A 25,031-nucleotide genomic window follows, 5' to 3' on the forward strand; every position below is an offset into this window, starting at 1 on the left:
CCACAGCGCTCAGCTGATGCCAGGGAGAGCCCAAGTTAGTTCATAAAGATGGAAACTGAAATTGTTGACTGAACTGGTCTTTCTTTTTCCCCTGAAGTAGGTGTTTAGTGCTGTAAGTATACTGCATACCTGCTTATTGACATGCCATAAATTCTCATGTGCCTTTCATTTAGTTAAAATACAGGGCTGGGGATTTAGCTCAGTGGTTCCACTGCCTGCTTATCAAGTGCAAGTCCTGAGTTTGAGCCCTGGTACCGGTGGTGGGGGCAACTTTATTTGACACATAGATTATTTAGTTGCCAAATATTTGGGGATTTTTATAGAGATTTTTCTATTAATTTGGGTGTTCACTTGTCCTAATATCATTTGTTGAAAAACTATTCTTTTGCTATTGATTTACTTTTGTACTCTTGTCAAAAATTAAGTAAGTATATATTCAGTTTATTTTTGGACTCTGTTCTGTTCCAGTGGTGTCTATGTCTCATCCTGATGAACTTATCACACAGTTTTAATCATGGTACCTTCATACTACAATCTGAAATTGTAAACTCGCCCACTTTGTTACCCTTTTTCAATGTTCTTTTAGCTATTCTAGGTCCTTTGCAAGTCCATATGAATTTGAAAGTGGGCTTTTCTATTTCACCAAGACCTCTGTCAGGAAGGAAATGAGTCTCTCTGTTCTGATTTGTTGATATTGGAAACATTTAAACTCAGTTGCTTTCTTCATTCTCCCAGATACTTTTTGTGGATTGAATTCCTAGACTTAAGTAGGATTTCTGAAGAAGTAAAGGAGAAAAAAATTTTCTTTTTCTCTCTTAAGACCAAAGCAAGCCATGTATTTTCTTGCTCTTCAGTGCCCCTCTTGCTCTTGCTTCCTATCTTAAGCCAGAAGTCCAGTAAAAAGACAGGAGCAAGAGCAGGAAAGGTGCCTGCCGAGGGCCTGGCCCTTCACAGGGGCACAAAGTGGGTGGTCGGGCTGACAGCATCCTAAGGCATACATGCTGCGCAGCTGCTGACCTCGAGGTGTGGGAGACCTGAGGGTCCTACCCTAGGCCAGCACCATTTCCCAGTCAGTTTCACTTGTGGGGTCTTCCGCCTGAGCCCCAGGAGTCTGTCCCATGCTCCTCACCAGTCTGGAACATGCTGGTATGCTCATGTCTGGGCCTCCATACACTGTGCCAGCCGCTCTGGCTGGTTTGTACTGTGCCACAGTCCCTGGGGTCTGGAGCTCTGACTAAGCAGCCGGATTTCTCCCAGAGCAAGTGAGGGACAGGTCAGAATCGAGTAGCTGCCTCTTGTATGTGGTGGCTGGTGCTCCTCCTTGAGCCTTGGCGTTTCCTGTCTAGAGCAGAGCAGCGTGGGGGGCTATGTGGGCCGCTCTGGAATTGCTCCTCTGTAGCTCAGCCACTTGTCTTAGACCTCTGCTGGTCCTCTGGAGCTTCCTTGCTGGCCCCCAGGATGAGGCCCTGTGCTTGGTCCTGCACAGAAGGTGCTTGTGTCACACCTGTCCATGTGGCAGGCACCCTGTCCTTGACACTGACTCCTACTCAACACAGACTGCTTCCCAAGACCCAGGTTATCTTCATTATACACAAGCATGCCAGAGACGCAGGATCTCCACTCTCCCTGCACCGTGAGCCTTGCTCAGCAGCCCCAGGATACCCATGTTGTGAATGTCTTGTCTCCTTTTGCAGGCATTCGGACAGGCACATACAAACCACAAGAAGGTAGCCGCGGATGGTGAGAGCCGGGAAGAAAGCCTGATCCAGGAGTCGGCCTCCAAGGAGCAGTACTATGTGCGAAAGGTGCTGGAGCTACAGACAGAGCTGAAGCAGCTGCGCAACGTCCTCACCAACACACAGTCAGAGAATGAGCGCCTCACATCCGTGGCCCAAGAGTTGAAGGAGGTGAGTGGTTTGGGGAGGTGGATTGTGGCACTGTAACCATGGCACTGTGTGGTAGATGTGACAATACCGTATGCCTCCAAAGCAGTTGGCTCTAAGCTGGGCATGGTAGTACATGCCTGTAATCCCAGTACTTGGGAGGCTGAGGCAGGAGGATTGCTACAGGTTCAAGTCAAGGGTGGGCTACATAGTAAGTTTAAGACCAGCCTGGACTATATAGCAAGAACCTGTCTCAAAAAAAAAAAAAAAGGAAATAGAGGCTGTGGCTTCATTCACACTCCATCTCTGATCTCCTATATTGTTCAGAAATGAACACACGAGCACTGCTTCATCGGGGCAGTCCTTGTGTCTCAGGTGGTATGGTTCCCATGAACCAGACCAGACCAGGAAAGTGATCAGCATTTCAAGGCCTTAGGTGTGGAGCCTGTGCCCACCTATCACTGGACACCTCCTTGTCTGGGGAACACTTTATTTTGTTCAGGCTTGACTATGCCGGGCTGTCAGGAAGAGTTGTGCAGGACTTGGTCAGGACCTAAAGAAGGCATGGTCCAGCTTGTAGTTAGGGGGCCATGGCTACCTGTAAGAGAGAGAAACCAGTGCCTTCTAAGGAAGAGTGAGGCCCTATCACCAAGGCAGGAGTGGGCTGGCCTCCAGGGACAACAGGTAGATCTGGATGTCCCCTCATGAGCTATGGTCCTGATTGTGGTCCTCCTGGCCATGATCTTGGGGCTTGGCCTCCAGTTTCTCATGGGGGCAGAGGTTGCTGCTGGCTTTACCCCTCACTGAGCCTTGGGCAAGGCCTCATCTTGAGTTCTAGCCTGTTTTTCCCATTTGTAAACCCCTCCAAAGCCCCTTGTAGAAAATACCTATCTGGTACTCTACCACTCCACATCCTCCAAGTATCTCTGGGGCCCTGTTCTAGCCACAGGAGCCCTACCCTCTATAATTTTTTTTTTTTTTTGGTACCGGGCATTGAACTTGGGTCCTTGCGCTTGCAAGGCTGGCCGCCGAACCGCTGAGCTAAATCCCCGGCACCCCTTCTATAATAAATGTTATCACAAAGAAGTCAGCAGTGCAACAGCCCTGAGGGTGTGCAGTAATCAATCTGGGCCCCACAGGGCTGGCAGTGTCGGCCTAGCGTTTCAGGACACCATGGCCAGCCATAAAGGAGTGATTGCCTCCCCCAAATTGAGGGCTCCATGGGTTTGAGAGGAGCTTGGCTTAGAGCAGGGTGCTAGTCTTCAGACCCTAGAGCAGTGGTGGTAGCCCTATGGCATGTGTGGTATTTGTTTTTCTTTTAAGATATAAGATGTCAATGTATGAGTTGTTTTTTCGAAACTAAAACCTCAGTTTTCAGGTTTAGTTGCAGTGTTGGCACTTTGTGATAAATAAGTGGATTTTCGGTTGCAGTTTGGTTACTCGTCTCCAAAAGGTTCACTATCACTGCCCTAGAGCCATAGTGCCTGATCCCATTTTCTTCTTCAAGGATTGCTGTCGTGAGGGTAGTAGGAAGGGCACTGAGGAGGAGATGGAGCTCCACCTGCCCTGGCTACCATCCATCTATGTGGCCTCTCTTTTCCTGAAAAGCCAGTGCAAGCATTCACTCCCACTCATTGTATTCTGCCCCTTTCCCAGGCAGCTGCTTGACCCTGCTGGGCCGGAAATGAGCTCAGTGAGTGAAAGACTGACTGGTGGGGAGAAGAGATTCCTGCTGTTCCTGTTTGTGCTTCATGAGGAAATTCTGACTCTCCGTATATACCCCTGCAGTTCTCTTTTCTCTCCTGAGAGAGACTCCCACGCCAGTGGCACCTGCCCCATAACACCATTTACTGCTTTCCCTCCACTGCTGTAGAGCCTTAGGAACCCCACAGGGTTTTCACCTCCTGTGTGCCTGGCTGGGATGGAAGCTCTGCTGCCAGTGGCACCTCTCTCAGCACCTGTCCAACCATAGCCAGCTCCTATCTCTGCTACTGTTGCTTCCTGGTCTGAGCTACTGTGCTGAGAGCTCTGTAGTCACTAATATGCTGTCCTCCACTGGCTAAGGCTTGTTACCCCTTGGGTTGGAGAGGGTCTCCGTTTCCTACCCACCTGTCTTGCTGGCATGCAGCATCTGGTAATGGGCTGTGCCCTTTGACCCCCCACCCATGCTGTGACAGCCCTCACCTTTTCTGCCCCTGGGACTACTGGTCTAAGTATCTGCCCCACTCCAGCCCCCCCACCATGAGAACACATGGGTTATGGTTCCAAACATACTTGGCCTGTCCAGTGATTTTTAACTGCCTCAGACCTAGTCATCATAACGATGGTCCCAGTGTTTCTACCACACGTGAGAAACTGAGGCTGGTGAGAGTAGATCTCTGGGGTCCTGACCCTTGCTTGACTTTTTTGCTGTGTGTAGGATCTGTGGTGGGCATCTGGGCAGCTTCTGTCCTCTTGGCATTCTTCGGGGGGGGGGTCTGGTGCCCCGGTAAATGGGTGGCCATATACTAAGGAATGGCCTAGACAGGAACTTGGTGGGGATGTGGCTCTGTTTCCCAGCCTGAGGCTCCCTTGACTCCACAAAGGGTGAGGTAGGGTAGGGGGCTGTCCTAGGATGTTGGGGCAGAGACAGTTTAGGAGCTCTGAAGTAGGTAGCAAAGAGGGCAACCAGTCCCCCTGCACCCTCCTTGCTAGGTTAGGACCCCTGGTGGTCAGCTCTGCCTACTTCCTCCATCTGGGCTGCTCATCTGCACAGAGCCAAGCTTGTTCTCTGCACTCTGTTGGGCTGATGTCAGACAAACTCACCTGGGCGGAGGTGCTTACCTAAGGGAAAACCAACCCCCCAGTGACCAGTCCCAGCCTGTCTAAGCTCTCAGAAGTTGGGTGGATGCTGGGCAGAGGGGGCAGGTGGTAGGCCACCAAACTTTACTTCCATGATACGGTTCAGAACAGAAGCACAGTTGCTGTGGAATGAAAGTGCAGGTGCTTGGGTCCTGCATTGTCAGAGAAATGGTGCCCTCACCTGCCACGTGGCATTGGTAGGCTAGCATGTGACTTTCATATGCCTGTCTGTTCTGTTGTCTTACCACACCAGGACTGCATGTGCCCAAACACCTTACCAACCCTGGATTCTGGCCCTGGCAGTAGTGCAGGGACAGGTCTCCTTGCACACCTTACCAGGGCCAGGGTACCAAGGGTGTCAAGGACTGAAACAGATGGCATGAGCACTGCCCTGGGATGCAGCACTCTCTCGGTGTTGGGAGTTGGGGAAAGATAGTGCTCTCAGGCCTCTGGCACTCTCTTACCATTGTCTAGAGGCCTGCTAGTCCACCGTTCTTGGCCTACAGAGCTGAGGGAGCTGATGGGACTCAGATCTTACCTTCTGCAAGGAGCAGACAGGTGGTCTCATGGAGCCATGGCACATGTTTGAGCACCAAACACTTTTGAGTTAGCAAAGAAAGGGCAAGGATTGGAAAGCATTTCTGACAGAGAGGCAGCTGAGGGCCTGTGCACAGCACTCCAGACTCTCAAGGAGGGGCCAGCAGTCCTGCCCCTGTGATGGCTGTGCTGGGTCTCTTTCCTTTCCTCCATCCCGGCTCTTGTTTTACTACCCTCTCCTTTCACGGGGGCTTTTCCAGTCTGGTCTCGCCTCCTCCTCATGTAGATCCCGTTTCTTCTGGTGTCCTGAAGGTAACAAAGAGTTTACACGAGAACACCTCTTGTCATCTGCTTGGATCATTTAATAAGAGAGCTGTGTCTATATGCCATCGATTTTAAATACCATTTTTGTTTCCAGTGATAAGCATTTGTCAGTAGTGCTTGCTGTACATTGTGACTATCTTCCATTTTCTGTTCACGACTGTTTGTGGCCCTGTTTCATTTTACTGATCCAGTTACTGTTTTATGTGTACCTGCATGTCATCGTGGAGTCTTAGTCTCTCAAATGAACACACAAATGTTGATCAAGATCCACAGGGATGGTGGTAATGAGGACAGAGCTGTGGCCCAGAGGGTGAACAGGGCTTCTGGCCAAGGGCTCTGGAGCAAGGGTGGTGTTGGCCTGGAGAGGCCACCTGGGCATCAGGAACAGGGGTTAGGGAGGGAACAGAGTGCAGGGAGTGGGCGGAAGATTTACTCAGGGAACACTTTTGCCCCCTGGGCCACGTCTGGAAACATCTTCACTTGGTAACAGTGTGAAGGGTGCTGCCATCTGGTGGGCAGCCATCAGCCTCCACCACAGAAAATGATCTAGCCTTGACTATCTCCAGGGCCAAGGTGAAAGTGCCCAGGTCACAGACAACAGCAGGTTGAGAATTCCTGCAGTCGGATTGTATTGTATTCACCTGAGCCTGGTGCGAGCCTTTCTCTGTGCTCCACTCTTTGACACTTGGCAGGCAAGTCAGAGGCAGGAATTAGATTTTAATAGCTTTGTTAGATAGTTCACACCCCATACAACTCACTTAATGAGTGTAATTCTAGCATGTTAACAGATGTGTGCACTATCATACAGGTTTGTTTTTGTTTGGGGTATTTGCGCTGAGACCCAAGACCTGGAGCATTTTAGGCAAGTGCTGAACACGCCCAGCCCACAACATCAATTTTTTAACACATCGCTCCAAAAAGAAACCCTGTTCATAGTTAATCCCATCCCTTACCAATCTGCTTTCTTCTCTATGGATTTGCCTGTTCTGGGCATCTCATGTAAATGGAATCCTACAATGCATGACCTCTTGTGACTGGCTTCTTTCACTCAACAGCATGTCATCAGCAGCTTTCATTCAGGTTATAGCAAGTGTCAGGACATCATTCTTTATTATGACTGAAAGAAATTCCATGATACAGATAGGTCACATTTTCTTTATCCATCCATTTGTCAATGGATGCTTGGATTGCTTCCACATTTTGGCCATTGTAAGGAAACAGTGCTGCTGGGAACATTCATGTACAGGATCTTGTGTGGATGTGTGTTCATTTCTTTAGGGTAGATACTCAGTTTTACAGAGCATCTACAGACTTTGTACTTTTGCACTGCCCCATTTACCTGCCCACCAGCCGGGTAACCCCATCTTACAGGCAGAGACACCAAGGGTCAGAGCAGGGTAAGTTACCTGCTATGGGTTCCAAAGCTGAGAAAGGCTGAGGGGATCTGACTGGGCTGTCTGCTGTTCCCCACACACCACATTGCCCTGGCTCCATCTCTGCTCCAGGTAGCTACACTGGTGCCCAGAGGCCTGGGTCTTAAAGTCCTGTCTTTGTGCCATGCCTTCCTCTTGCCGCTTGGAGGCAGGGCTGATGGGCACCTGTGGAGCCTGCTCACACCTGCCTTCCTTTCTGCCCTGACAGATCAACCAGAATGTAGAGATCCAGCGAGGCCGCCTTCGTGATGACATCAAGGAGTACAAGTTCCGGGAGGCCCGCCTACTGCAGGACTACTCAGAACTGGAGGAGGAGAACATCAGCCTGCAGAAGCAAGTGTCTGTGCTCAGACAGAACCAGGCAAGACTCTGGGTGGCTGTGGGTGGGCACACAGGTCAGCTCTGGAACTCTTAGCCCTCTCGCCTAACTCTCTTCTGTCTTTCTGTCTCATTTTCAGCTGGTGCTGAGACCCAGCACCAGCACCACCACAGTTGAGGCAGGGCCTGCAGCCAACAGGGCCTAGACCCTCCAAGACGATGGAACGAGATCTGTGGCTACAGTGTTTGCTGACCCTTGGGCAGGCCAAGATGAGAGAGGAGCAGTCCAGATGATGAAAAGTTTACACCAAAAAAACCTGAGACTAGATCTCTTAAGTGCTGTTGCCTTCGGGTGCTGGCCACAAGCTGAAATATTACCGTGACCTGCCTGTAGCAGGGATGAAGAGGGTCCTGTCACCTGTGACAGGGTTTCTGAGGGTTTCCTCTGATGGAAGAAGGTGATCCTGGGATCTGGGAACCACTCAAGGCCTGAATATCTCCCCTGCCATCCCCCGCTAAGGTCCACAACCCTGCAAGGAACCTTTTCTCCCAGGAAATCCCAGTCTCTCCCCCAGAATAACCAATGATGCTTTCCTTGCTTTCCTCAGATCCCCTTTACCACCCAGATCCTCTCAGAGCAGAAAAATCTCATCATCATATGTATATGCAGAAATCTCTGTGTTTTCAAAAGCAAGCAAGGAGCAGATTCTTTTCTTCATAAAACCACAAGGACAGGAGCTCACAGCCCCATTGTGCAGTGACAGCTCATTCTCACATGTGAAAGGACCAATTGTCCATTGGCTTACCATAGGCAGAGCCTGGCCCACAGTACTCCAAGAAGAGAAGAAGCCAAGGCACAGACACACCCTGCCCTCAGTGGGGTTCCCCCTTCCACTCCTCATGTCTGGGATCCCTCACCACCTGATTTGGTGCGCTAAGGTGAAGGGCTCCATGCCCACTTCTCATGAGCATACCTAGGCTGTGGTAACTGGTGTCTCTTCCTACCCAAAACCCGTGAAGATTGTTCAGTGCTTCATTTCATTGGTTTATTTTTTAACAGTACTACAAAATAAGGCATGTTTTTTTTTAATTGCCCAAAAGCTTTGATACCTCCATTAATCATCAGTTTCCATCTGCTCTTTTCCTTGTCCGCCTAAAATATAATTTCATGTCAACAAGACTGTACTTTGTACCCACCTCTAGGTCTGCATTATGAATTTAGCATTGAGACATTCTGCCTTCAGAACGTCTGTTCCTTTATTTTGAAATATGATTCAAAATAATGGTCATAGCACACACTGAAGTATATATTTTATGTGCCTGAAGATACTTGATTAGCTATTCATGTTAATTAATTATTTTATATGATTTAAATCAGTCCCCACTTGATATTTTTAAGAATCCTCTTAGAAATAGGGCAGCATAGATGTATGTTCTGAGGGCAGAGGCATTGCAGGCTCCATGTGTCCCAGACATTCATGTTGTGCATCCCTCAGGGCACACTGGGCCTGGCAGTGAGCTGAACGTTTCCATGCATTTGCATCAAATGCCCTGGGACCTGTTAGCAGACACATCCCTCAGTGGAGGAAGTAGGTTCACCTGACTGGCCACTGTCTCTTTTACAGTGCAGTGCTTCTCCTCATGAGTCACGTTTGCTCTGTGTGGCTGGGGAGGTAGCACCCTGGTGCATTTTCTTAATTTATCAGGCTATATCAGACCTCTTAATTTATCAGAGCGTTCCTATTCAGATTATTCAACCTCCCTTTCCCAGGTGGAGTTTGAAGGCCTCAAACATGAGATCAAGCGTCTGGAGGAGGAGACTGAGTACCTCAACAGCCAGCTGGAGGATGCCATCCGGCTCAAGGAAATCTCCGAGCGGCAGCTGGAAGAGGCACTAGAGACACTGAAGACAGAGCGAGAACAGAAGAACAGCCTGCGCAAGGAGCTGTCACACTACATGAGCATCAACGACTCCTTTTATACCAGCCACTTACAGGTCTCTCTTGATGGCCTCAAGTTCAGTGATGACACCACTGCTGAGCCCAACAATGATGCTGAGGCCCTAGTTAATGGTTTTGAGCACGGCGGCCTGGCCAAGCCCTTGCCAGACAACAAGACGTCCACACCGAGGAAGGATGGCCTGGTGCCGCCCTCCCCCAGCCTCGTTTCCGATCTGCTCAGTGAACTTCACATTTCTGAGATACAGAAGCTGAAGCAGCAGCTGGTGCAGGTTTGTTGCTAGGGCCTTGTGTGCCAACTCTACTGCCACCCTGTCCCCCTGTTACAACACTGGCAGATCAGCATGCACTGCCTGAGAAGGCCTTTCCTGATAACTATGTTAATACTAATTTATTCATATTGACTTTAAATTCTGTCATTAACGTAAATAAAACTCCATAGTGTAGAGAGGATAGACCCAGAGAAGTCAATTCCTAATTAGAGGGTGAGGTTTAGTTCTGTGGTGCCCGTATTGCTTCCCATTACCCACACCATCAGGATGAAGTGATGTAGCGCTGGCCCTTGTGTGACACCTCCCCAGGCTACAGCTAGAGTGACAGCAGGGCTGTGCCTAGACTCATCTCCAGGGAGATTGGTCACTGTTGATCTAGCAAAACATCAAGTGCCCGCCACAGCAGTAGGGAGGAGGGCGGCAGAGCCTCTGTCTTCCAGAGCAGAGAGCTGGGGCTGTGAGGGTCCCCTCCAACCTGCCCTGCCCACCCAGAGCACCACATTCTGAGCCCAGCTGTCCTACCACAGGGGTAGACAGGGCCCTCATGAGTGACTTGCCTGATGATGGGCATGGTGCCCACTCCACCTGTACTCTACGTGTCACTGACAGTGTGGTCAGGAAACCTGTTGCGGTGCCATCCTGGAGGTCCCCTGAGCCTGCTGCTGAGCTGTCCTATTGCTTGTGCCTTACAGATGGAGCGGGAGAAGGTGGGCTTGCTGGCAACACTGCAGGACACACAGAAGCAGCTGGAACAGGCTCGGGGGGCCCTGTTGGAGCAGGATGAGAAGGTGAGCCGTCTTACCGAGAACCTCAATGCCCTGCGGCGCCTGCAGGCTGGCAAAGAACGGCAGACAGCCCTGGATAATGAGAAGGACCGCGACAGCCATGAGGACGGTGACTACTATGAAGTGGATATCAACGGGCCTGAGATTCTGGCCTGCAAGTACCACGTGGCTGTGACTGAGGCTGGCGAGCTCCGAGAGCAGCTCAAGGCACTGCGTAGTACACACGAAGCTCAAGAGGCCCAGCACGCTGAGGAGAAGGGTCGTTACGAGGCTGAGGCCCAGGCACTCTCTGAGAAGGTGTCCCTGCTGGAAAAGACTAACTGCCAGGACCGCGAGCTGCTGGCCCAGCTGAAGAAAGAGCTGAAGAAGGTGAGCGACGTGGCTGGTGAGACCCAGGGCAGCCTGAGTGTGGCCCAGGATGAGCTAGTGACCTTCAGTGAGGAGCTGGCCAACCTTTACCACCACGTGTGCATGTGCAACAACGAGACGCCCAACCGTGTCATGCTGGACTACTATCGAGAGGGCCAGGGCGGGGCAGGCCGCACCAGCCCAGGGGGCCGCACTAGTCCTGAGGGTCGTGGGCACCGCTCGCCCATTCTCCTACCCAAGGGGCTACTGGCCCCAGATGCAGGCCGAGCAGATGGTATTGCTGGGGACAGCAGCCCCTCCCCGAGCTCTTCGCTGCCATCACCCCTGAGTGACCCCCGCCGGGAGCCCATGAACATCTACAACCTGATCGCCATCATCCGCGACCAAATCAAGCACTTGCAGGCAGCTGTGGACCGCACAACAGAGCTCTCCCGGCAGCGCATTGCCTCACAGGAGCTGGGCCCCGCTGTGGACAAGGACAAGGAGGTACTCATGGAAGAGATTCTCAAGCTGAAGTCACTGCTTAGCACCAAGCGGGAGCAGATCACCACACTGCGCACTGTGCTCAAGGCCAACAAGCAGGTAAGCTGGCCTGCTGGGCATCTCTCACCCTTGGTCTCCATCCCTCACCTGCAGGGCTTCCCAGGCCTGTGTCATCACAGGATGGAGCTGGCTCCAGGTCGCCTTCAGCTCCTGCCCTCCCCTGCCAAAGACTCCCAGCCGGGCAGGTGGAATGGGTGGGAGGGCTTGAACAGGAACCATTTCTGGGGACTCTCTCATGCCAGTTCCTAATGCTGAAGTAAAACGTGAGAGCTGCACCCTGAACTGGTGGAAGAGTGGTGGCGGGCTGTGTGAAGATCCCCAGGAGTGGTTTAGAGATATTTGGTTCCGGTTCCTTATAGTCTGGATCAGCAGGTGGGATTCACTGAGGTGGTCTGGCCCAGGGCTGCCTCGGGGAAGGCATCTCCCAGAGTGTTTTTTGAGGGTCCCTACACCACCTCGGACTTAGAGTCTCCATGATCTCAGAGTGGCTCTAGATAGCTTCACAACTTGAACCTGTCTGCCCTAGACGGCTGAAGTGGCCCTCGCCAACTTGAAGAGCAAGTATGAGAACGAGAAGGCCATGGTGACCGAGACCATGATGAAGCTGCGCAACGAACTCAAGGCCCTCAAAGAGGATGCAGCCACCTTTTCCTCTCTGCGTGCCATGTTCGCCACCAGGTAACTGTGCCACCTGTGACCCTACATCTTCTGCAGCCTTGGCGCTCACCCACAGCCCCTGCAGCCTCTGGCCTGAGGCCTGCAGCCCTACTGCCTCAGAGCCTGTGTCCAGCTCTATCGGGCCAGCAGAGCTCAAGGTTTGGAAAGCACAAGCACAAGCCTGTTCCTGGCACAGGGGCTCAAGTTGGTTACAAGGCAGAGTGAAGCGATAAACGAGGGCTATGTCACGTCAGCACCCACAGCTGCACCAGGACGAGTTGGTCCTGTGTGTCATGTGGGCAGGTTCCCTCAGAGTGGTCTGTGCCTGGCAGGTGCTGGGCATGCTAACGTCGGGCAGTCCCTCCTGTTCTGTCTGCCAGGCCCAGCCCCCAAAAGCCTAGTTCTGTGTTACTAGTAATGAAAGCCTGGCAGGCCCAGTTTGTCTCATTTTATATATGAGGCTGAAGAGTGAGCTTTGGGGATAGGTGGGGTCCAGTGTTCGTGGGGCAGACAAGGAGCCCTGAGATTGACTTGAGGCACATACACGCAGTAGATCTGACAATGGGGCAGAGTTTCCTTTCCTGGCTAGTGGGTCCCTGTCAGGACACCTCTGCCCTGATCTGCACCCTCACCACCACCCACCTTGACTGCCAGGGAAGTGAGAGGAGGGGCTTGAAGATCGGGGCCCCAGACTGGAGAGCAGGGCCTCTGCCTTTCACACTCCAAAGGTGAGTGGTGCCACCTGCTGGTGGGTGTTGTTATGGCCCTGGGGTTGGCCATGCTCCCTGCACACCCAACACAGAAGCTGAGGCTTAGAGATAAACAAAATGGTAGCCAGGCCAGAGCTGGTGTCCCTGCAGGAAAGCCCTACCAGGGTAGGCAGAGAGACAAGTAGAGTTCAAGGGTTTCTGAAGAGGCTTTCTCTCTTGGAGCTTAGGAAAATGCTAGATAAAAGATTCCACAGCTCCTCAGCATCTGGTTTGTAAACCCTAACTCTTCTAACTTATTTTAAAGATCTGACCTTTCAGGTGTAGCCAGGTTTCAAACTTGTGAGGAAGATGACACAGTGTATGTCTCTGCGTCTCAGAAGCCACTGTCAAGGAACTGCTTCACAGGAGGTGGGCACAGGCAAGGAGTGGGCACAGGCAAGGAAGGGCCGCTGACAGGCAGAGGCAGCACTGCTCAATGGCAAACCACTCACTGCCCCAAGACCTGAGATTTGACCTCCGCAGGGTGTTTCCACCAGACCCTGGCCAGACAGGTGCGATGGATAGAAGACGGACACTAGGAACAGAGCAGAACACTAGCTCCACACCTGGCTGGGGCATTTGTGTCACAGGTGTAGGCAGAGGTGCCCCCTGGATCTGGCTGTGGTGCAGCATAGTCTTACTGAGCACCATTTGTACACTGACATGCAAACAAGCCCAGTCCTCCCTTGCTCTATACCCAAACCCTGGAAACCAGTGATGTTTCAGCACCTAAGCTTCCTCGTGGCCTTCGGATGGGGAGATCATCCCACCAAAAGGCAAACTTCTGAGAGTCATAACATCTTTAGGGAATACTTCTAGCTGAATAAGCAAAGCACCCCCACCAAACCAACACAAAAGCTAAGCCAGCCTTATAGGGCTGGTGGCTTGGGGTGCTGAGGGCCCCTCTGTCCCTCATCAGGGCTTTTGTCTAAAGAAGCCTTTGCTAAAAGAAATGACAACAAGCTTCCCTTGACCTTGGTCTCAACCCAAGCACCCCACTGAGGCACAGCCCTGGGTGGATGCTCTCCCTGGCCTGGCCCTTCATCTGCGCTCTTGGTCCCCACAGGTGCGACGAGTACATCACACAGCTGGATGAGATGCAGCGGCAGCTGGCAGCTGCTGAGGATGAGAAGAAGACACTTAACTCCCTGCTGCGCATGGCCATCCAGCAGAAGCTGGCACTGACCCAGCGGCTGGAGCTGCTCGAGCTGGACCACGAGCAGACCCGGCGGGGCCGCACCAAAGCTGCCCCCAAGGCCAAGCCAGCCGCCCCAAGCGTAAGTCACACCTGTGCCTGCGCCAGTGACAGGGCCGAGGGCACTGGGCTCGCCAACCAGGTGTTCTGCAGCGAGAAGCACAGCATTTACTGTGATTAGGGCCATGGGGCGCCACACGCTGCAGCTAATGTCCGCTTCACCTTGACTAACCCGGCAGCTGCGGGACAGTGGTGCTAGGCCAGTCCTAACGTGACTAATGCACAGAGGGCAGGATTCTAGCTGAGTGGCAGCATGGGGCATGGCTGTCACCAGGACACTTCTGTGAGTTTGTGTTGCTTCCTACTCCAGTCCCCTCAGGAGCACCTGTGTCAGCAGCTGTCTTTTTGAGGTCCGAGGTTGGGATAGAGCTGACACCCTTGTTGGAAGACAGATATACAAGTGTCTCCCTGGGGCCCTGGACACCTTAGGGAAAGAGTCCTGGTCCCACCCCCTCAGCACCCACAGAGGGACAGAACCTGAGTTGAAAGTTGCATGTTCCTTGTATGTGTCTAACATCAGCACCTGCAAGCAGTTTGAGAAGGTTCCTGTATGCGTCACAGGTCGAGCCTCAGAGGACTGCTCTGTGATTGGCAGAGTTCTGTGGAAAGAGTTATGTTTTAGTTTGTGCAGGATCTTACCATAAGTCACATTCAGGACAAAAGTATAGAATTGCATCCCCAGACCTAGAGAAGAGTGGTCCTGAGCTCCTGCATTCTACAAATGACTCACATACACAGCTGCCTGTAGCCCAGGAGAGCAGAGCACCCTAGTGTCTTGTCTCTGAGATCTGCATGCTGGTCTGCTGGCCTGTAAGGTGACAAATTGGCAGGGCCTGAGGCCAAGGGCTTCCTTTTTTAATGAGAAAAGTGTTCCAAGTGCCTGGCCAGACCTTGTGGTCCTCAGGTGAGGCCTGTCCTTTTGTCCTTGGGTAACCTAGCCACCTGTTTTTGGGCTTTTGTCTCAAGGGGCTTCAAACCTGCCGACATAAGTCTTGGAGAACCACAGCCTGAAGTCTGAGTGGACACCCACAGTGGTAGCAGAGCTGAGCCCACATTTGGAGGGCGTAGCCAGGGCCCAGGGCTGGTTCCCAGAGCTAGCAGGTTGTGAATGGTTCTCTAGTACAATTTAGGGGTGCCAATAGAAAGAAAAGTCAGCCAAGGGCTCCCCTGTTTCTCAGAGGCTTCATCCACACCACAGCTCTGTCATTAGGCTGACATGTGAATCTGAGTTCACATGTGCTGAAGCAGAACCCTTCTCAGTATTTCCCTCCTGATTCCCAGGGGACAGCAGGCCCAAGGCTGCCTTCTGCTCGCCCGTCTTCCTGTAGAAAGGGGATTGGTGCTGTGAGGCCAAGAGGGTCATGTTGCCCCACACACAGCTGTCTTTCCCATTCTTTCCATTAGCGCTGAAGGTGACGTGGTCTTCTCCAGACTATAGGCAATGCATGGTGCAGAACAGTAGGAAAGTAGGCTGGGGCATGGGTGTGCTCTGCACGTCCATCCTGGTGATGGCTGCCTGCATGCCCGTCTGCGCTCCCCACCAACCCCGCCTTGCTCTCTCTTCACCAGGCCAGCACGCAGCTTCTCTTGGACCTATAAGGGGCTTTGCAGTCCCTCAGAGCTCCTGGCCCCCCTAACACAAATGCAGGTCTCCTCTGCCAACTAACAGGCTCGCACACTCAGCACAGTGAGGACTTAGTTGTCAAGTGGCCCAGTTCTAATGCTGTCTTGTTTTCTCCCATTTTCAGCTGTAGAGTAGCTGCTGGGAGGATGTGGCCACCCGGCCCTGTCACACTGCAGTCCCTCCCTCCCCTCCTGTGGCCCATGCAGAGAAAGGAAGGGTAACTTAGAAGTCCACTTAGAAACATTTTGGATATGCCACTGCAATTCTTTTCAAGCTAGCATTCCCCAAGTTTTTAATGGGAGGAGAAAAAGCTTTAATACTGAGAATGCCGTGAGCTGCTGCTTGGAAAGGCCTCTGCAGGGCCGAAGAACCTGCTTCCCAGCCACCACCAGGCTCGCTAGGAGCCCACTGGAACACTCACACAGGGGTCTCCTTATTACACATGTTCCTTTTTTTATCCGATCAACCTGTGCACTTTTGATATTTTGATATTATATTTGCTTCCTCAGTTTCTCTCCTAGAGACGGTCTCGGATGCCGTGGTCTGTGCTCGTGGCCCTGTAGCTGTCCGTCTTAGCTCTGATGTGTTGGTCTGGCGTCAGCACAAGGCAGGCCGTGTGCTCCGTAGTGTGTAGCTCTAGACTGGAGATGAGGCTTTGGCCCAGCGAGGAGCTCGGCTAAGTATATCCACGCTGTGGTTCAGCAGCCTTTTAGATTATACGGCATTACGGTTCGTGTTTGAAATTACAGATTTTAAATGCCATGTTCATTAAGAAATCCAGGGTATTCCAATTCTGGGGTTTTTCATATTGTATTATTATTATTCTTAGGAATAGTTCAATGTAACAAGAAGAAAACTTGACCTTTGCTCTGGTTAAAATAGTAACAGGCACTTGAAAAAAAAGATAAATTATTGAACAAGTAGTATTACCTACAAATTCCAGAATTTTCTGGGTTTTAGGACCTTGTAAAGCATGACTGATTAACAGAATTTTATACAACTGTACCAGTGAAATTCCAAATTGGAATTGTTTTGTTACTCTGGTTGTTGTGCCAAATTATGGTACACTTAGAAAATTCTACAGTTGTCGATTTTTAGGGTGTTCTATTTCAACGCCTTTTTGTTAGTAATCATTGCCAGTAGTGCCTTCATCAGTTAAGGGAGGTGTCCCAGCAAAGTCGTTTCTCTAAAAAGGGCAGTGAAGAGCTAGTTGGGAATGCTGAAGGCCAGTGTGGACCAGCAGGTGGAAGGGGCGCCCGTCTCACACCTGTACCTGGGCATCTTCACCGAGGGAAAGAAAACAGTAATTGTGCAAAATTCTGTTAGTCAGTGATTCTTTACTTGCAAATTCAGGGGCTTAGAAAACAAAAACAAACACAAAACCTTGAGTGTGCTTTGGGAACCAAATGGACTTACTAGGACAAGCTAAGCAATCTTACGAACACCACGTTTGTGAAGAGAACACTTTGTGAAGAGCCGAGGGCGGCAGCGCCGGCTCAGTCGGTTGACACAGGAGTGGGGGACAAGGGTTAGCCATAGTATTCTTTGCAAATGTGAAAACAACATATCATATCTTCTCTTGCTTGGTGTAACTAATCACTGTTAATTTCAGGAAACAGAACTCAGTAAAGCTCCTCAGCAAACTAGGTCTGTGTCCTGTTCTGTTTGCTGAGTGAGGCTCACCAGTGTGGTCAGATTGGTACTAGTGGAGGAAGAAAAGCTGTCCTCTATCCTCCAAAAAAAGGACAAATTATAATAATATAAATTATAAGAATTGAAGAATTCTGTTTCCTGGAATGAGCATTTCTTATTCTTAATTGTTGGGCCTCCTGTTTTGACCTTCTGTTACAGTGTTGATTCATAAAAAATACTGTTACATTTGAGATAACTTCATCTATATGGGGTATTTATTTGCAATGTCTATGTACTGTATTTTTTTGTGTGTGTGCATTACCTTAGTGTCAGAATGTTGGTCTTTATTTTAAAAGTCATATGCATGTTCTCCTGCCAAGGAACCTTTACACAGACCCCCCCAAAAAAATTAATAAGCAAATGCCTTCAATTTCTGGGAAAATGAGGCAGAGTATGGAAAAGAAATGGGAAAGAAAAATAATTGAGACTCTCAAGACAGACACATGGCGTGAATGTCTACAAGGCCAGCACACATAGGAACAGTGGGCCTGGGTAAAGAGTTGTTGGTAGGACCAATAAATAAAGTAATAAAAAGACAAAGCACACAGCTTGCTCTCTCTGGTTGCTTTGATCCCTGATGTAGATGACTGTGATGCCAGCCTTTGGGTTCCTCTGATGGGAGGAGCTGGAAGCATCCTGGGGGTGAGGGGAGGAGATGCATGGGCCATACCCCGTTCCCACACAGGTCCAAGTACCCAGGGTTCAGAAAACACTGTGCTTCCATGGATTAAAAGCACGAGTAGTTTTTGTTGTCCTGACTTGGAAGCAGTAGTTTGGGTAATGTGGAATTCTATAGTGGCCAGAGTCTTGCTCCTGAACACAGGAGTGAACAGACTCAGACCACAAGGTTTACCTGTTCATCAACACAAACATCTATTAAATTTTAGGCATGTGTACCAAGATACACTGGGCACATTGAAGTGATTGCTCATGGGTATGAGAAAATAGGACAGTAGGTACCAGGGTGCACCCTGGCCAGCTCTTGACAACCTTATCTACCCAGGACTTCCCTTGAGAGGTCTCTCAGGCCAGGGTCTTGCTAAAGATCTTTCCCTCTGTGAGGGTCTCATCCCTCTGGCGTGTCCTTCCACTGACAGTCACATCCCTCTTTAGTAGCAGCTGCCATGACCTGTTTTCGTTTTGCATCATTTTTTTGGATGAATAAAGAGGCTGTTAGCCGGGCGTGGTGGTGCACGCCTGTAATCCCGGTACTTGAGAGGCTGAGGCAGAAGGATCACTGTGAGTTTGTGGCCACTCTGGGCTGCATAGTGAGTTCAAGACCAGCCTGAACTATATAGCAAGACTTTGTCTCAAAAACAAACAAACAAACAAAAAAACCCACAAACTGTTGTCCCAGAGTCTCAGGAAAAGGGTGAAAGGAGAGCCATCACCTGATCTGGAGAAAGACCCCCTAAAGAGTAGCACAATGTGGGACAGCAGCAGGGGCCCATGAGACAACCCTACTTCCCCTTGTGTGGATGGTCAGCTGCAGCCTGGCTCACTTCTGCTCTTCAGGCTGTGGTTCACACAAGCATCCAGATGCTGAGCTTGCACCCATCGCATCCTGGGTCCTTAAATGCTCCCTGTTCTGGGTCTTCCATTTCAGCCTCAGCAGATGGTTACCCACCACGCTGCAGGAGGGGGCAGCCATGCTGAAAGGCTGCCTGTGTGGTCTTTCTGCCTGAGATCTTCCATCTCTCTGTAAGAATTTCACCCCAACACCTGGCAAGTTACTAGGGCCGAAAACAATGGCACAGGCTTGGTAGCTGGACCACTGGCTGCCTGCTTGGATCGCCACCAATTGGTAGCTGGCTGACCTTGGCTGATTTAGCCTTTATGGAAGGTGGTAGTTCCTCTTAGAAGTCATTGGAGCTTCCTGAAGCCCTTGAGGATCTGGTGTACCCCAGATGTTCAGTGGAGGATTGTTAGTAATGCGGTCCTGACTGATACCATCATCGTTATTGCTGAGGCCTTAGGCACAGGCCAGGAAGCAGGGCCTTTGTCCTTTGGGAAGTATGATTGTAAGTCAGCTTCTCATCCAAGTGTAATTTGCATGTAGGGAAGTACACATATTGTGCCAAATTTGCACGCAGTAAACAGTTCTGTAGCAGCTAGGAAGCTCCCCAACAACAATACCAAAATGTGTAGTCTTACTCAGTGAATATGTAATCTTCTCCAAGATAGAACATAAGAAATCGCAATCAATTTAAGATTGGAATCATACAAATTATATTCTCCAGTGACAGTGGAATAAAATTGAAATAACACTGCAATTTGGAAGAATGAAAATATGTGGAAATGAAACAGCACGTTTTCTAATCAGATGTCACACAGATGAAAGGGCTGAAATCAGTAACCTAACATCGTCTATTCATATAGGAAAAAATGAGGCCTGTTTGGCCTGCATGGCCAAGATACCCTTCAGTGAGGTGGTTGAAGTGGATCAGCCAACCCAGGGAGATCCAAATGCCATTCACCAAGAGAGCGAGCTGAGAGAAGCCATGGTGGGGCATCCAGGGGAGGATTGGCTGCGGAGCTTGGGGAGTTTTGAAGGAACAAGATGGCCTGGAGCTACAACTGCAGCAGTATAGCTCCGATGGCATGGGTTGCGTAGTCTGTGGTGCTACCATTGTCCTCTCCAAGTACCTGGGAACGCCTGGCTTTTGGCTGACTGCATAGACTATGAAGAGTCTTTGGAGCCACTGCTGAAAGCTCTGAAAAGGTCTCAGTGGATCTGAAACTTGTATTATATGTTGCTATGAACAACATATGATGGGGGGGAAATCCAGAAATTGAGAAAAAATATTTTAGCTCCTTCAGCTAGATTTTGACTTTGAAAAAATTGCTTTGGAAAAACACGTTGAAGAGCACCAAAGCGAAGATATTCACATTGTATACATCAGAAAGAAAAAAATCAAAATCACCACCGTGAAAACTTGAGCCGTCTTCCCCAAGCCTGTGCCAGCATGGGTAAGCTAAAGACGTGAATGCAGCATGGGAGGACTCTTCCCGCACTTTTCAGCATTATTTGTTTTTGTTTTTTGGCACCAGGGATCGAACTCGGGTCCTTGTGCTTGCAAGGCAGGCGGCGGAACCACTGAGCCAAATCCCCGGCCCTACAGACTTTCCAGCATGTCCCTAGTGAGCCGATACCGGGGTGATGACCACCATAGGTTGCCTGCAATATGAAAAATGCTGCCTGCCTGCCAATGGGCCTGAAACCCAACTTAGGTTTACTTAGCTCGCCATCAAGTTCTGCTTGAAAGGAGTGTTGAGAATCCATCACTCAGAATTGGTATTGAGGTTACCCTTGAAGTCTGCCAAATATAGTGAAGTAGCATGGCTGACTCAACTCGTTTCCAAGCAACTGGAGATAAATCGATCCCGTTTCTGAAGATGCATCTTGGTTACTATATAATAACGTTTTAAATTCAAACCAGTGTATTTTAGTTTGCCTTCAAGATACATGAATTGAAAAGGCTTCACTTTATGTAATTATGTGTAGTTTCATCTTCTGCTTCATATATCTTTAATACCTAAATGTTCTTTTACTTAAAAACAAAACTGAGACTATTGTCTTGTGTTCTTATATTGGCCAAAGTTTTGTTCTTGTCCTCTGCCATAGGTGTATGAGTGGTTTAAATATTAAATGACAAATAGTTACTAAGACAAATCGAGAGATGGGGGACAAGAGGCACTGTCGCTTTGCCAGTCTCCATTTGAGAACGCAGCGAGAGTAGAAAGGCCAGTTGGAGGCTTATGCACGTCTGTGGCTTGCGCAGTTTTCCTTGTGTATTTCTTCCAGGGAAGTCTGGTTTAAGGGCACAGTGTTGTTAACTTGTCTGCATGAACAGTGAAAGATTGTCCAATGACTACAAGTGTAGTTCCACACTCATTTACCCAATGATTTTTCTTCCGTTTTGTCTTTTGTACGATAGTTATCTTCTCGGGTAGACTAATCTTCAAGTACTTTTCATCGTACCATTTCCAAAGAGTAGGAACCAGGTGGGGTTCTGATATTTACAGGCATTGGGTGCTAGGTGGCCACATTTTCTGTATTAAAATAGACGTTGTTTTTGAGGCCAAAATAAAAAGAGCAGGATTAGTCAGCCGTCTGTAAACAGAAGCCAGAACATATTTTCCCAGGCAGTGGAAGAATGACCCCAAAAATATTTTTTGGAGGTCACTGAGGTTGCCCCTTCTTCTGTCGCAGGCCAAGAGAACAAAGCTGTGGGTGCATAGCTGCCTTCATCTAAAATTCAAAGGATGCAGCAGAAACCATGAGGCCCAAGCAAAGGATTGCCGCTAGAATGGGCCATCAGTGCAGCCATGGAAGTGGGACTGTCCCTGTGACCCCAGAGAGACAGAACCACCAGTGCTTGATTTCAGATAAACCTTAGGCTCATGGCTGAGGCACAGAGCTGTTGTGGAGATAGGGCCACTAGGGAGAACCACTGTGGGAGGGGAGTTACCTCGGGCAGGGTGTTGCATTCTGAAGGTGGTACTGTCACACTCAAGGGCCCAGACAACACAGCATTGAGACAAAGATTCTCTCTCTCTCTCTCTCTCTCTCTCTCTCTCTCTCTCTCTCTCATTTATTTGAGACACTGTCTCATTATGTTGTTCAGGCTGGCCTTGATCTCACTGTAACCCAGGCCGATGTCAAACTCGCAGCAATCCTCCTGCCTCAGCCTCCCAAGTGCTGGAATTATAGTTGTATGCCACTATATCCAGCAAGGTTATTCTTGAGCCTTTAGATTTACTATTAGCATCCAAGGTGATAAAGATATGTGGGAATCTTTGGGAGGTGATTAGGTCGTTAGAAAGGAGCCCTGTTGGTCAGAAAAGCAAAGATCCCAGATACTCAAGTTTTAAAAGACCCAGGGATGTACCTCAGTGATAGAATGCCCTGAGTTCCATTCCTAATGCAAGCCAGGTGTGGTGGCGCACACCTGTAATCCCAGCACTCAGGAGGCTGAGGCAGGAGGATCTCTGCGAGTTCCAGACCAGCCTGGGTTACACAGTGAGTTCCAGGTCAGTCTCACTACATAGTGAAACCATGTCTCAGAAAAAAAGAAAAACAAATCAATTCCTAATGCAGAGGGAGCGGGGAGTTTACAAAGAGAAAGAATGGAAATATGAGTGGCTATATCACATTTCACTCTACCGTGTTAAACTATAGCTGTATATAAGAAATACGTCCTCACAAGACACCATGTCTACACACATTGATACGTGAACTGTGAGAAATAAATTGCTACTGTTGAAGCCACCCAGTAAATGGTATTTTTGTTCCAGCAGCCCAAATAGACTGACACATATAAAATGCTCAGTTAAAATCACAAAAAGCAAGCAAAAACCAAAAATGAGTAGAAAACAAAAGCACAAACAAGGACATGTACCAGTTCACGACAAGAAATGTAAACATGTACTAATAAAAAATAGGGGGTTGTGGTGGTGTAGATCTGTGATCCCAGCTATTTCAGGGGTTGAGGTAGGAGGATTGCAAGTTCAAGGCCATCCTGGACAAATTAGTGAGACCCTGCCTCACAATAAAAAATAAAAAGGGCTGGGGATGTAGCTCAGTGTGAGGACCGTGGATTCAATCCTTAGTAAAAGAAAAGAAGGAAGGGTGGGCTAGGGGCCTAGCTCAGTGCTAGAGTACCCCTGGGTTTGATTCCCAGTTCCGCAAGAAGGGGAAGGGTATAAACATTTAGCCAAGCTAATTAAGAAAAAAATACAATGTGCTGATACCAGAAAGATACGATTACTGCAGAGAACATGGACATCAAAAGGATAATCAAATGTTCTGAACAATCTGTGTCCACAGATGTGATAACCTAGGGTTAGGGACCCCTTTCTTGAAAGACAAAAATCTGCAAAGACCCACACGAGAAGAAATAGGTAATTTAAGTATGCCTGGACCGTCTAAAGAAATTAATTGTTGATAACCTTCAAAGCATAAAGAACTAGGCCCAGCTCTGCAGCTAGTAAATTTTACCAAACATTTAAGGAAGAAATTATAACAGTTCTTTAAAAATCTCATCTTGAAGGAAGAAGCAGAAGGAAAACTTCCTAATTTATTCTGTGAAGTCAACATTGTCCTAATACCAAAACCAAAGATATTGCAAGAAAAGAATGCCACAAACCAGTATCTCTCGTGAATAAACATGCAAAACACCTCAACAAAAACTAGCAGACTGAATAAAAATACGCTTAAAAAAACAAAATTACTCACTATGACCAAGAGACACTTCTCTGGGTATATGGGGTTGACTCGGAATTGGGAAGACAATGAAATTGATCACATACACAGGCTAGAGAAGAAAATCCCAATGTAGGAGACTGAATAGATGCCAAAAAAAGGATTTGACAAAATCCAACTGTAACTGATTTTAAAAGAAGCAACAACAAAAAATCATGTCATCTCGGGAAACTAGGAATAGAGGGAAACTTTCTAAATTTTATGAGTAACATCTGTGAAAAACAAATAGCTGACATAATTAGTGAAAAACTTAAGTTTTCCTCCTACAATCAGGGACAAGCCAAGGATATCCGATCTTATCACTTCTTTTCAACATTGTATTGAAAGTTCTAACAATGCAACTGGACAAAAGGAAAAGATATCTGTTGGGAAGGGAGAAATAAAACTGTCTTTATATATGACATAATTGTCCATGTGGAAAATCTGAGAATCAGCAACAACAAAAACCTAGAACTAATCGTAATTAAAGCAAGATTGCAGGATACAGTATACAAAAGTAAGTTGCTTTTCTATACCAGCAATGAAATTTGGCATTAAAAACACCATTATGGTGGGTGTGGTGATGCAAGCCTGTAATCCCAGCACTCAGGAGGCTGAGGCAGGAGGATCACTGTGAGTTCAAAGCCAGTCTGGGCTACATAGTGAATTCCAGGTCAGTCTCAGCTATATAGTGAGACCCTGTCTCAAAAAAAAAACAAAAAAACAAAAGGCTGGGCATGGTGGCTCACGCCTATAATCCCAGCACTCGGGAGGCTGAAGCAGGAGGATTGCTATGAGTTCAAGACCAGCCTGGACTACATAGTAAGTTCAGGTCAGTCTCAACTACATAGTGAGACCCTGTCTCAGAAAAACAAAAAAAACCCCACCATTTACATTAATACGTATTTTTAAAGGAAATACATATTTCATTGATACCTATTTCTAGCTGTAAATCTAAAAAAATGTGTGTGAGATCTATATATGAGGAAAACTACAAAACTGGTAAAAGAAATCAGAGAACTAAATGAATACACCGATGTTCCACATTCATGGATAGGAAGACCAATATCATAAGAATACTGTTTCTTAAAATTTGATTTATACATTTTATGTCATGCTAATCAAAATTGCAGCAAATAATCTTGTGGATATAGGCAAACTGATTCTAAGGTATATATATGGAGAAAATATCCAGTCTGCTATTGAAGGAGAGGAACAAAGTCAGAAGACTGATACCACTGGGCTCCAAGATTTAGTATAAGGGCCGGGGATTTAGCTCAGTGGTTCTGCCACCTGCCTCGCAAGCGCAAGGTCCCAAGTTCGATCCCTGGTACCAAAAAAAATATATATATATATTTACTATAATACTGTAGTAACTGTGACAGTGTGGTGTTGGTGAAAAAATAGACAAGTAGAATAGAGAACTTAGAAATATGACTGCCTTAGTGAGCTGACCTTTGACAAAGGAGCAAAGGCAATGTAATAGAGAATGGACAGTTGTCTTTTTTTAAACAAATAGTGCTGAAATAACTAGATGTCCACTTGCC

General features: G+C 48.6%; 1 protein-coding gene across 2 annotated transcripts; it reads left to right on the plus strand.

The window, feature by feature from the left end:
- The first annotated feature begins 1,635 nt into the window (after positions 1 to 1,635).
- Bicd2 (BICD cargo adaptor 2) lies at positions 1,636 to 17,589 on the plus strand. 2 transcript variants are annotated; one of them, XM_033756525.1, is made up of 7 exons: positions 1,636 to 1,907; positions 7,227 to 7,379; positions 9,108 to 9,566; positions 10,259 to 11,302; positions 11,790 to 11,941; positions 13,736 to 13,946; positions 15,673 to 17,589. In XM_033756525.1, exons 1-7 carry the CDS (start codon positions 1,674 to 1,676, stop codon positions 15,676 to 15,678), a joined length of 2,259 nt encoding a protein of 752 aa, XP_033612416.1. In that variant the 5' UTR covers positions 1,636 to 1,673; the 3' UTR covers positions 15,679 to 17,589. The 2 variants fall into 2 exon arrangements, with proteins under 2 accessions (XP_033612416.1, XP_033612415.1); XM_033756524.1 differs by having other exon boundaries at positions 13,736 to 17,589.
- Positions 17,590 to 25,031: the final 7,442 nt, after the last annotated feature.

Source organism: Fukomys damarensis, unplaced genomic scaffold, assembly GCF_012274545.1.
Source record: "Fukomys damarensis isolate Sample0158 unplaced genomic scaffold, DMR_v1.0_HiC HiC_scaffold_27, whole genome shotgun sequence".
NCBI lineage: Eukaryota > Metazoa > Chordata > Mammalia > Rodentia > Bathyergidae > Fukomys > Fukomys damarensis.

Coding starts and splice junctions, on each gene's coding strand:
- Bicd2 (XM_033756524.1), top strand. CDS start 1,674: ATGTCTTGTCTCCTTTTGCAGGCATTCGGACAGGCACATACAAACCAC. Junction 11,303..11,789: donor TGCTCAAGGCCAACAAGCAG/GTAAGCTGGCCT, acceptor TGTCTGCCCTAG/ACGGCTGAAGTGGCCCTCGC. Junction 11,942..13,735: donor CGTGCCATGTTCGCCACCAG/GTAACTGTGCCA, acceptor TGGTCCCCACAG/GTGCGACGAGTACATCACAC.